The sequence below is a fragment of the Ochotona curzoniae genome, unplaced genomic scaffold, assembly GCF_017591425.1.
Source record: "Ochotona curzoniae isolate NIBS_2020 unplaced genomic scaffold, NIBS_Ocur_1.0 contig_1, whole genome shotgun sequence".
Taxonomy (NCBI): domain Eukaryota; kingdom Metazoa; phylum Chordata; class Mammalia; order Lagomorpha; family Ochotonidae; genus Ochotona; species Ochotona curzoniae.
The window spans coordinates 42,811,177-42,823,941 of record NW_024464918.1 but is presented as its reverse complement, the minus strand read 5'-3'; the positions used below and the strand labels follow the sequence as shown (position 1 = coordinate 42,823,941).

General features: G+C 44.7%; 1 protein-coding gene across 1 annotated transcript in view; it reads right to left on the bottom strand.

The window, feature by feature from the left end:
* PDE6A (phosphodiesterase 6A) overlaps positions 1-12,765 on the bottom strand; it is a 59,672-nt gene that overhangs the window by 21,116 nt on the left and 25,791 nt on the right. Inside the window, exons 7-8 of the mRNA XM_040972698.1 lie at positions 7,087-7,153; positions 2,402-2,449 (exon numbers count right to left, since the gene is read on the bottom strand). Coding sequence (XP_040828632.1) covers positions 2,402-2,449; positions 7,087-7,153 — 115 coding nt within the window. The remainder of the gene's footprint in view (positions 1-2,401; positions 2,450-7,086; positions 7,154-12,765) is intronic.

The window sequence follows — 12,765 nt, the reverse complement described above, 5'->3', positions numbered from 1 at the left end:
GTGGCAGGCTTCGTGCTGGAGATATCACTCTGGACGGGGTCAGCCCACAGAGGTAGTGCCTGCCTTTCCCATTCAGGAGGTGACTGCAGGGTAATACAGGTATTTCTCATAACTTTGAATTCATCAACCAGATACCATCTGGACTTGAACTTCCATGTCATGTTTGGAATGTCCTTTGATTTCTTCTGGCCTAAATTTTCTCATCAACTAATATTCCTGGTCACCCACAAGATGGCTTGTTGAGTCATTTCCCATCTGTCTGAGCCTCACTTTCATCGTATAGAACACGGAGATAAACAGATTAATTCAAATCTCCTTTTCCATTAATTCTTCAAACACACACTATATGGAAGAAACTTTTTTAGGAGTCGGGGAAACCAGGGAAAATGAGACAGAGATCTTGTCCTTAGGTTGTCTAAAATCTGCAAGGTAAGCCAGCAGTGACACTGCCCTATGGGAAGTTCTCCAAGATAGATGAGCCTCCAGCTTCTAAAAGTCAAAGATTCTTAAGATCATGAAATGATAATTTTTGCTTAAACAGTAGGAAGAGACAGGCACCTCTGTCTTAGCACCTGGTGGGACAGTGTCCCCACAGGGGTCCAGAATGTGGCCCAGAGAGTAGCGGGCATCACTGAGCCTCATCCCTGTCTTCCTGCAGTTGTCTCCTCAGTCTCCAGGCCTCTCTGCCTTCTGAGTGCTATAATGGAGAGGCAGACTGGGTGGAAGGCAGAGCCGCCTTCCAGCCTCTGCCACAGGGGCAGACCTCAAGGCAGTCTGCACTTTCAAAACAATCACTCCAATGTTTTGTTGGAGAGAGTTGGAGAGGGAGACTAAAATCCAGAGCAGTGATCAAATTTGCTCTATAGTAGGATTAAACTGCTCAAGACCAGTATTAAGTTGTGCTTAGGAACTTAAATTTGGCCAAAACTGTTTCCATACTCTTTTTTTTCCTTAAATATGTATTTATTTTTGTTGGAAAGACTAATCAGATTTACGGAGAGAAGGAAAGACAGAAGGAACTTCTTTCTGCTGGTTTACTCACCAAGAAGCTCCTGGCTCCTGGCTTTGAAACAGCGCAGCTCCAGCTGTTGCAGCCACTTGGGGAGTGAACCAGCAGATAGAAGACTTTATCTCCTCTCTGTAAATCTGACTTTCCAAAAAAAAAATAATAAATAAACCTTTAAAAAATAAAAAAGACCCTTGGGGTGATTTAGTTGTGTATTACATAGCCCTCTGCCTGTGGTACCTATATCCCATGTGGGTGCCAATTTGAGTCATGGCTGCTCCACTTCCCATCCATCTCCCTGCTAAGGACCTGGGAGAGCAGCAGAGTGTGGCTCAAAGCCTTGGGCCCTTGCACCCACATGGCAAACCTGGAAGAAGCTCCTGGCTCCTGACTTCAGAACAGCCTGCTCTGGCCATTGCAACCATGTGGGGAGTGAATCAATGGATGGAAGATCACGCTCTTTCTCTGTCTCTCCCTTTCTCTCAGTTATTCTATCAAGTAAAACAAACAAAGCTTATGTTTTATGGAGGGGAATTTGTCCAGAACAGAGGTAAGGATAATAAAAGGCAGAGTAAGGAAAAGATGTAACAAGAACCCATCAGGGCCTGACCTCCTCGCGGTCACCTGGTCCCACGCTGCCTCAATCTCTTGGCCTCCGCGTCCCCCCACATAGTGCTCTTGTCACCTGCCCCCTCAGTCTCTTGCTCACACTTGTCAGCTTCCTTTCAGTGCACCATCTGTCTTCTGTGGTCTTCTGTCCCCTCTCGTGGCCCAGCTTACTTTCCTCATGTAGCCTGATTCCTCTCAGGCTAAGTCAGGTTCCTTGGGTCCCTACCCTTCTTCTGGCCCCCTTGTGTGTCTGTCTCTCCTTGTGATGCTGAGCCCCATGGAGATGAAGACCATGCTGATGTGGACCACCGCTGTAACCAGTGTAGCACTATGCCAAAGCTTGGCACAGAGGATGTCTTCCATAAACATTGGTTAAAACAATCTCCGGTACTAAAACACTATAAGCAAGAGTCCATGAAAACCCTGAGAAGAAAGGAATGGTATTCAGCCAAGGGATCAGAATGAAGCTTCGCAGCACTGGCAGCATTTAAAGGTGTAACTGAGGAGCAGAGCTAATTGGGATGATTTCAGAGAGAACAGTAGAAGCCAAGGTCCTGGGGCTAGAAAACAAAGCATGTGGATGCTAGAACCAAAGGGGATCTTAAAATCACCCATGTAGCTGCTTCCCCATTCCCATCAGAACATGGCTGTTTCCACTCAGATTTCTACTTAGACTGGTTTCTAGCGGAGTAGGTGGAATCTAATGAATTCTAGAGCTCAAGAGAGAAAGCTCGAGAGAGCGAGAACCAACTTTACCACTGTGACAGCAAATAAAACAGGACTTACCTGAAATGCAAAGAAGTCCTCCGCTGGTGCATTCATGATGTTACAGATCTGAAAGCCATGAAGGGGAATAAGGAGTTGTGATCAGAGCTGATAGAACACCTGGTAAGGCTCTGTGTGCCATTTCTAGAAATACCATGTCCTTGCCCTGGGCATCACATTCTCGCCGTGGGGTAGATACACTAGCACTGACTTACTAATTGATAATATTGAAGGGGAGAACCACCGAATACTTAAAAACCTTGCTTCTTCCTGTTTGCCCTGCTCCTGGATTCATCCCAAGTTCTGAAAATATCAGAAGTAATGGCTGCGACAATATGCCATTTTCTTGTTCTTCTTTGATGTCAATTTAGGGCATGTTCATGTTTTAAAATTTTTATCTGTGGGATCACATCTGAGAACATAGCTGGATGGCAGAGGCCTAGGGGAACCTGTTGAGAATGGGCTCAGGAAGGAGAAGGCAGAGGGCTCCCCACCCAGAATGCACTTTTGCCCCCAATGACTCCTTGGACCTGATTTTGTGCTTTCCTGATAAACACTGGTGCTCTTGTTGATAGTTTAGCCAAGAATAAAGCAATATCCTAGATCAAAATAGCTTTGTTAAGTTTCCTGGAACTCCCGGCCCATATAAGAAATGTAAATCTCTAACCAATTAAATCTTGTGACAGAATGCTGAGTTTGAACTATTTCGATTAATCCTAGTGACACAACATAAGTTTAAACTGATGTAATTAAACCTTAGGACAGTAACTAATGTTTTGCTAAAGTTTTACCTGTTTAAACTCAGTTTAAACTGTTGCTCTGTTGAATGTGTAAGAACTAAAACCTGGAAATAAATTTCGTCAGTCTGCCCCATCCTTTGGTCACTTTCCTCCCAGGTTTCCCACAAGGAAACTTGCAAGGCCGACAGAGGTTGATACTTATCAGTAATGCTACTCTAAACATCATTGACCCAATTACATTTGGGTTCTGTTTTGTTTTAACAGGAGGGATTTTTACAGGGCTATAAATTCCAATGTAGAATAAGAAATGTAAAGTGGTATAGATCTGGTTTTATATTGACAGGCTCCTCTTCTGAAAAATGGACCAGTTCTCTCTACTACACAAGGAGCAGATGGTACTTAGATGATTCCCTAGAGACTAGCCCATGGCACCACTGGGTACACCTGTATTATGTGTGGACAGCTGAGAGGCCACCTGCACTACTGCCCAGTCTACACTCCTCTTACAGTGCCAGAGCCTGACCAAGTTTTTCTGGTCATCGAGAACAGGTGTCTCCTTTTCATTCTCAGAAAGGTGCCCCATAGGCTTGCAGCAGCCCTCTCTGTCGCTATAGCAGTGGCCCATCAGGCTCCAGATGGTGAGCTGTCCCTGCCCCTGTCCAAGGCCTGCGCTGTCCCTGCAATGTCCTTCTGTCCTGTGATTGGCCCAGTTGTCAACAATTAATCCTGATTTGTAGTCTCCCTGGAAACTGCTCCCACGGCTCCGCCCTCTGCCCAGCCTGTGACTGCTCTCCAGTTCTTGAAAATGGGATCCTCCCTACCTGCCACATGATCTCTATAGCAACCATCCAGACTGGCATCCCCTGCTTCTTTTCTCTCACCTTCTCGACCTTCTCATTGGGCATTCACTCCTCAGTGAACCATGAAGCAGCTTTGGCCTTTTTCTGGACACCAGGTCTGTTTCATCAGGGCTACTGCTTTGTTTTGGATATGAGCATGGGTGGCCCTCTGCAGCCTAAGTGTTAAAGACATGCTCCCCAGGATGATGCTAAGGGAAGGTGGAACCTTCAGGAGGTCAGGTCTAGCAGGAGGTCTTTGTGACTGTCGGGTGTGAACTCAGGGGCTAGCTCTCACAGAAGGATTGCTTATCAACGATGAGGGAGGCTGTGTGTGTGTGTGTGTGTGTGTGTGTGTGTGTGTGTGTGTGTGTGTGTGTGTGTGTGTGTGTGTGTGTGTGTCTGTTTCTCTTGCTCCCTACGGGGGCCTTCCTTTGCAAAGCTCCATCATCACCATCTGCTACCCTCAGCAGAAGTCAAACCCACAGGGACAGCCAATCCTGGACTTGAATACTATCAGCTAACTCAATATTTTCTCTTTATGGAGTGTTTCCTAAGGATGTTATTGTGGTGGTCACAAGTCAACAGGACCAATGATCTCTCTGAATTGCCAAACCCAAGGAGAATGTTCAGTGCTTGTATCACTAGATCAGTTGGGGCTCCCTCCATGTTGGAATGTTCTGCTTGCTCGGTTTCCATGACCCTGGCCTCTCCTGGGTCTCCAGACTTTACCTCTGAATGCTCTTGTCTCTCCTTCACACACTCCTCTTGCTCTACCCCCTCCGTATGGGCTGATGTTCTCTGATGTTGCACCCTGGCCTCACTGCTCTACACCTGTGCACATGGATTCAAGTGCCATCTGGTCCCATTCGTTTCCAGATCTCCATCTCCATCCCTCACCTCTCTGCAGCATTAGAATCTTATCCTCTGTTGTCTCCCAGACATGTGCTCCTAAAAAATGTCTGCATCATACCTGGTCTGAAATGGACCTCACCCTCTTACCTGCAGACCAGATGCCAGCACTGCCCAGCCACCCCAGAAGCCTACTGTGAACTTTGACCCCTCTCTTCCTCGCTCTCCATTTATGATCATTCATGAGGCCTTACCAGTGTTATATTCTCTGCATTAGATCTAATACATTATCTGCTCTCCATCTAACTTTCATGGAAGTTTCCATGAGTATTAAGTCTGAATATTTTTATTTAGTGAGTTACTTAGTGTAAGTGCTCAGTGGCTGTGAGCATAATGGTTGTGTTCTATATTTATTTATTTGAAAGGCAAAGACACCGAAGTATGGACACACACACACACACAGCAAGACAGCTGTATATCCCAGCTGCTGGTTCCCTCCGAAATAGCTGTAACAACTGGAGCTAAGCCAGGGCTTGAAGCAGGATCCAGGAACTGAATCCACGTCTCCCACATGGGTGGCAGGAACCCAGTTACCTGAGTTATCACCACTGCCAGGGTACACAGTAGTTGGAAGCTGAAATTAGGAGCCAAATGTAAACTCAGGTACTGCACTACCTAACATCAGAGTCTTATCAAGAGTTTTCATTGCCAAGCTGAACTCTGGCCCCAGTGGATATTTTCTCTGTGCATCTGCCTTTGTTGAGATTATTTTCACTTCATTCTTGGAGCATGTGCTACTGATTTATCTGCCCCTGTGTAGTTGCCATACCTATCTTTGTAAAATGAAACTTGAGGGCCTGGCATGGTAGCCTAGTGGCTAAAGTCCTTTTCTTGCATGCACCAGGATCCTGTGTGGGATTTGGTTTGTATCCCGGCTGCTCTGCTTCCCGTCCAATTCCCTGCTTGTGGCCTGGAAAAGCAGTAGAGGATGACCCAAAGCTTTGGGAACCTGCACCCATGTGGGAGATCCAGAGGAAGCTCCTGGCTTTGGATTGGCTCAGCTCTAGCCAATGCAGCCACTTGGGGAGTGAACCAACAGATGGAAGATCTTTCTGTTTTCTCTGTAAATCTGTCTTTCCAATAAAGAAATAAACCTCAGTCAAGGCCAGTGCACTCTAAGAATTAAAGGCTAACTCAAATGCTCCAGACTTTGTGTTCTCATAATACACCATATATTTCCTTACCATGATCTCACAGGCACACCTGTTAGTAAAGACATCTGCTCCACTGATAATGGATCGCATAACAGAGATTAGTCCCGATTCTTCTGCCTTTGCATCTCCAAAGAACATCACATGTAGAATAGATTCAGTGCATTAGAACCCTATGATGCAGAGCCTAGTGTGATAGCCTAGTGGCTAAATCCTCATCTTGCATCCACCAGGATCCTGTCTGGGCATTGGTTCATATCCGGGGTGCTCCACTTCCCATCCAACTCCCTGCTTGTGGCCTGGGAAAGCAGTTGAGGACAACCCAAAGCCTTACAACCCTACACCCACGTGGGAGACCCTGAAAAGGCTCGTTTCTGACTTCACATTGACTCAGCTCAACTCTGACTAATACAACCACTTGGGAAGTGAACCAGTAGATGGATCCTTCTCTGTCTCTCCTTCTCTCTATATACCTAGCTTTCCAATAAAATAAATAAATCTTAAAAAAAAAAACCTGCAATATGGACAGCTTTACAAGGAGTGTGCCTGGGGAAGGATGCAGTGTGACTAGGCTTGAGCATAGGGGATGTTCAGCTGGCAGATACAGCCCTCCTCGCAGGCACAGGGATGCTGTCACTCCACCCATCACCCTGCAGAGTTGGTGGGGGGGGAGGGGGACAGGGGGATGTACAGGGCAGGGAGTGAATTGGAGCTCCACTGAATGTGGCATGACTGGAAATGCAGCAGGGAGTGAGGTTGGGACTTCATCTTGGAGGAGGAGTCCCACAGATGAGCCAGTTGTGACTTTGTCCCTGACACACACTCGTGAGCCTCTAGAGTTGTCAGAGAGAGTGTGCACCTTTCTATCTGAGATCTCTGAGCCTTTAGCATTTTCTCCAACACCACTTCCTGATCATTGCTTTGGCTAACTATCAAATGAGTTAAGAAATGAGAGACCCAGAGTCTTAGAGACTTAAACTTTGTATCATTTTCTCACTCCCAAATCTGAAATTCTTTAGCTCTTCCCTGTGACTCAAAACTCCCCCTTCCAAGTGATTTTTACTTACCAGGCCATTTTGAGCCACGTAGGTGGGGAGACCGCTTACTAAAGCCCAGTGGTCAGGAGGTGGATTCCTGTAAAAATCAGACAGAGGGCATGGCATGACTTTCAAAGCAGAGACTGTTGGGCTAAAACCTTGAATGTGGGCCTGCGCTCCCCGTACTCTCTGCTGGTCTTCTGCACTTATTTGTGCTCTTTACACCTGACCAAACCCAAAATGTTGGCAGCTACCTCAGTATCCTCATTTAGACACCCAGAAGAGGGTAATGAATAGACTCTTTTAGGGGCTGCCTGCAGAGTTTAACTATCCAAAGACAGAAAGACAACATTCACTCCAGAGGTTGTTGTTGGCTGCAGGGCAAAATCAGAAGCAGCCGCTTCTGCCAGGAATTTGGCAGCTTTGTACTGTGAAAGCAGCGGCAAACTCCATGCCCCAAGCACTCGAAGTGCTGTTTGTAGTTATTGACCCCCACCAGGGTGTACTGTGGCTTAGGCTGTTTCAGTCATGTGACACACAGCATTCTGGTCAACAGCAGACCACACAGTTTCACAAGATGATACCACTCAGTGACGTTGTAGCCCTCTCAGTTTGTCTAAGTCCATTCTGTGATGTAGGCATGTTGACAAAACCACCTAGTGATGCGTCTCTCATGTGTCCCTGTTGGAAGCCAAGGGTGGCTGATTACTTTTTGCTTCTTCACCAAGAGGACAAACCCACAAATAGTAACACACATGAAACTGTCAACAATCCTTAGACTGCGAATATCTATGAAACCACATGCACACCAGGAATAGCAATGTCAGCACCTGCCTTCCCAGTCACATCCTCATCTCTAACTGCACAGGTAACCATTATGCTAATATAATAATTGTGCTTGCCATAGAATTTTACCACCCAAGTGTGTTTTCCTGAACCTCCTTGTTTAATTTTATCTCTTCTTAACCTAACCTAGACTGAATGATGCAATCACTTTAGCTTTATTTTCATGTTGGCATAATTTGCTCATTGTGTAGAATTAGTTTTCTTCTGTATTTCTGGAGCACAGTTTCTCCATTGAAATGTTCATGGGGGCTTCTGTTTGTCCTAGTGGGCAAGATGACCACCTGCTGTGACAGGGGCCCAGAGTCTGACTCTTGGTGCCATCCATGACTCCAGCCTGGGACATTGCAAAGCAGCGGTGATGACTCAAGTAGGGATCCTGCCACTCCCATGAAGGACCTGGATTGTATTCTGACTCCCTGCTCTGGCCTTGGCCCAGACTGGCTGTTGCTGGCATCTGGGGTGTGAAATGGGTGTAATCTCTCTCTCTCTCTCTCGCTCTCTCTCTCTCTCTCTCTGCCTCTCAAACATGTAAATAAACGATGTTTAAGATGTAAATGCACATCTCCTCCCAGTTTGGAGCTAATATAGACAGTGTTGCCATGAGCACTCTGTCGCCCATGCGTAGGAAGAAAAATACTGGGTCATCAGATGTGCACTCATCTCTTCAGCTCTGATAAAGCCACTCTGTCTCCTAAAAGGTGATGTTACGAATGGGTACATGCCCAGTCGTGCTGTTACCTTCCTTTGCTGCCTATCTCAGCCAGTGTTCAGTAGTTATAGCCCTTCTGCTAGGGACTGAAGGCCTCTCCTCCAGTGTTTCTTCTGCTTGTCTCTGAAAAATAACTACAGTGGAGTCCCCGTACATATATTGTTCATTTAGATTGTTCTATTGTGAAATTCTTCTTCTTTCTTTTATTTCTTATTGGTTTATAGGAGTTCTTTACATATTTTTGCCGTGAGCCTTTTATCCATTATTTGGGCTGCAATTATCTTCTTCATGCCATGAGTTTGCCTTTTTCACTCTGTGAGGTAGCCAGTCTCCTAGCTGGCCTTCAGCGGCTCTCCCCTTCTGTGTTTTGCTTTTACTTAGTCCCCTCTGATGACAGAAGGCTTCTTTCTGGGACCAGTAGAATATGGTGGAAATGAGCATGTCATTTTTGAGATTAGATCAGGAAAGACATTGCGGCCTTTATGTGCTTGCTCTGGGGAAGCCACTATGCTGTGAGGTGACTCAGGTGGCCCTTTGCAGAGGCTCCTTGGAAGGGAATGAAGCTTCCTGCCCCGCCGGCAGCACCAGTGAGCACGGGCAGCAGACCTTCATGATCACATCTAACGACAACCTCACAACTATCCTAAACTCAGACCACCCAGTCCAGCCACTGAATCGCTGAGCCACAGAATAATATGTAATCAGGACAGAATAAATTGCTACTGATGATTTAAGCCACTATGGTTTTTGAAACAACATTTTGTGTTAAAATAGATAAACACATTTTTAGAAGGAATTTTTCCATTTAAATAAAAGCTCTCATTCTTTTTTTTAAGATATATTTATTTTTATTACAAAGTCAGATATACAGAGAGCTGGAGAGATAGAGAGGAAGATCTTCTGTCTGATGATTTACTCCCCAAGTGAGCGCAACGGCCAGTGCTGTGCCAATCCAAAGCCAGGAGCCAGGAACTTCCTCCAGGTCTCCCACATGGGTGCAGGGTCCCAAAGCATTGGGCTTTGTCCTCGACTGTTTTCCCAGGCCACAAGCAGGGAGCTGGATGGGAAGTGGAGCTGCCAGGATTAGAACCTGTGCTCATATGGGATCCCAGCACGTTCAAGGCAAGCACTTTAGCCACTATGCTAGGCCACACGACTGGGCCCGAGCTCTCACTCTTAATGTGGTCCAATGTATCTTTCTGTTTATTATTGATGTGTTTGTTTTTCTATCCCTAAATCGTGCAGCAGTCCTTTTAGGTTACTTTCTAAAAGATTTATAGTTTTTCATTTTGTATTTAGACCTAGAACTTATGCTTATGTAATTTATTCATGAGTGTTTTTCCTTTTTTTTCCATATAGGAACATGTTTCCACAAACAGAACTTGTTAAATAAGACCATTCTTTCCCTCACTGCTTGGCAACAGCGTTTTTCTTGAACAGCAGTCATATATATATGTATTTGGGGATCTTTTTGTTCTGTCCTGTAAATGTCTTGGTGTGTTGCACCACAATCCCTGCATCATAACTGCCTTTTTAAATATTCTTTTAGGGCCTGAAACGATAGCATAGTGGTTAAGGTCCTTGCCTTGCACGCGCCGGGATCTATATGATCGCCAGTTCTAATCCCGGCGGCCCTGCTTCCCTTCCAGCTCCCTGCTTGTGGCCTGGGAAAGCAGGCGAGGACAGCCCAAATCCTTGGGACCCTGCGCCCTTGTGGGAGACCCGGAAGAGCTCCTGAGTTAGTGAGCAGTGTTATCTATTTGGCTATGTTAATTATGTTATTCATTCTACATTGGATTTATTTTAAACTGTTGCTTCTATCAGTGAATATGAGCTATATTTCTATCAATTCTTTCATTATACTTTCTGAGGTCATGTTGGGAGGCGTGTGTAGACTTAGGGTTTTGATACCTTCCTGTAATATTAAGGTAGAGTGACCCCTTTATCATTAAGAAGTGACTATCTTTATCGCTCCTAATCCTCTTTGACACAACATCTATTTCTGCCTCAGCTTAATACAGTTAAACTGTTTTCTTTTGATTGACAAGTTCATGATGTACCTTTTACAGTCTTTCACTTGCCCTCTCTATATGCTTATCTTTCAGATGAGTCATCCAAAAACAGAATATATGATATTTCATCATATATAGGAAGTAATCATTTCTGATGGATCATTTTGGTGTGCCTGAGAAAGCTAGAATGTTGTCAGTTTATCTGTAATGCAATGCTTTTAAAATCACTTTTAATTTTTACTTTATTCATATCATTACACTTTCAGCACTTGCTTACAGATTACTATCATATATTGCCCTTTCCCCTGTCTTTTTGTGCCACTTCAGACAACTTTTTTATTTCAGTGTTGCTTCATTGCACAATCTCTTTAAATGACTTTGTGTAGCAGTTAAATTCAATGTGGGTAGCATCCAGCAATGGTTGCTCAACATTATTAACTGAAGTTACAACATAGATGGTTATGATCAAGTCCATACTTAGGCAAACAAGGACAACTACATCACAACTGCCTGACAGCTGACAGCTGTTGTACAATGTGATGGATTCCATTTAAGAAATGTCCAAAACCAGTAAATTCTACATCTTAGAATCAACAAAATGTGATAGAACTCCTTATCCATGCTGGCAATCTTTGTCATTTAAGTAGAACAGCTTGTTGATTTATAGTTAAAGAAACTTGATGTATTTGGAGTTGAATATCTTAATGTGTACCTTGTATTTTCCCCTAACTTCTCTGTGTTAATTTTTATTTCTTAAATTTATTTGTTTTTATTTAAAAGGCAGAGAGAATGTGGAAGATGCAGAGATATCTGCTTCATTTCCCAGATGATTTCCCCAACTGGTACTTGTACAGGCTAAAGTCTGGAGCCTGGAAGTCAATTCAAGCTTCCTCCATGGCAGGCAGGGACCCAAGTAGTTGAGCCATAACCTGGTATTTCCAAGAATGCACAATAACAGGGATCCAGAATCAGAAGCAGAGCCAGGACTTGAACCCAGGCCCCATAATAAGGAGTGTGGGCCTCAAGTGAGACGCTCCAAATGCCTGCCTCTGCTCTATGTTCTAAGATTTTGCTTTGTCTTGTTTAGGCCTGAATTAGTCACTTGCTTACTATTTAATTTTCCTCCTCTGTGCTGTGCTAACAAGATCATGAAGCCAAGCAGTGTGAATAGCCAATGTCAACTGACGGTTGGTGGGTGTGGTTGGGGATAGAATGTATAGATTGTAATCAGGCAGTGCCCCAAAATGATGGCTGTCATGTCAGAGTGGACTGACCCCTTTATCATGAGGAAATGTCTAGTTTTATTTCTACTACTGCTTTTTGGTATGCTGTGACTGCCTTTAAGGAAGCCCCTCCTTCTGGGTCCAAGGTCAGATTGTACTTTTCAACTGCTAGAAGTAAACCTTGGCCAAGTGACTGGCTTTGGACAATGCAACTGAGGGTAAGTGATGCATGTTACCTCCAGATGGACTGTTTTTAAGAGCCATTGTGTGTTCTCTTCTCCCTGGCGAGGTTTGCCAATCTTGCAAGATTCAAAAGGATGGATGCTTTATCAAGGTGTCACTCTTCAGTAGATGCTATATCAGAAAGTACTGCCTGACTACAATCCACATACTCTGTCCCCAGCTACACCCACCAACTGTCAGTTGACACTGAATGAAGTGGTAAAGTAACTGTTGGTCATGCTGCTGAGGCTTCCAGATCATGTTAGCACAGCACAACCTTCGCCTGCCCTGGCTGGCTCAGCAGTTTGCATTAGAAACAATGTGCCCATAACAACAAACTGCACAATAGGGGACATAAATTAAGAACTGGTTGGAAGGCAGCAAGGTGAATGTTGTCCAAGGCTAGTAGAATGTGATACTTGACAGGTAAGGATCAAACCATGACCATGATCAAGACAAGGTAAAGGAATGTCATCAAACCCAGCCCTAGAAACAGACACTAGAACAGTTAAAGAGTAGGCATTGGTTTAAAAAAAAAAAAAAAAGACAAAGAGGAAGCTGGAAAAGAATTCAAGAATCTGTCCTTACACAAGCAGGAATGCAAGGGAACAGAGAGCACCCAGAAAGCTAGACTTAGGGCAACATCTTATATTCAACCAATGAAAGGGAAACCTGAGAACCTGCTTTCTTAAGTGAC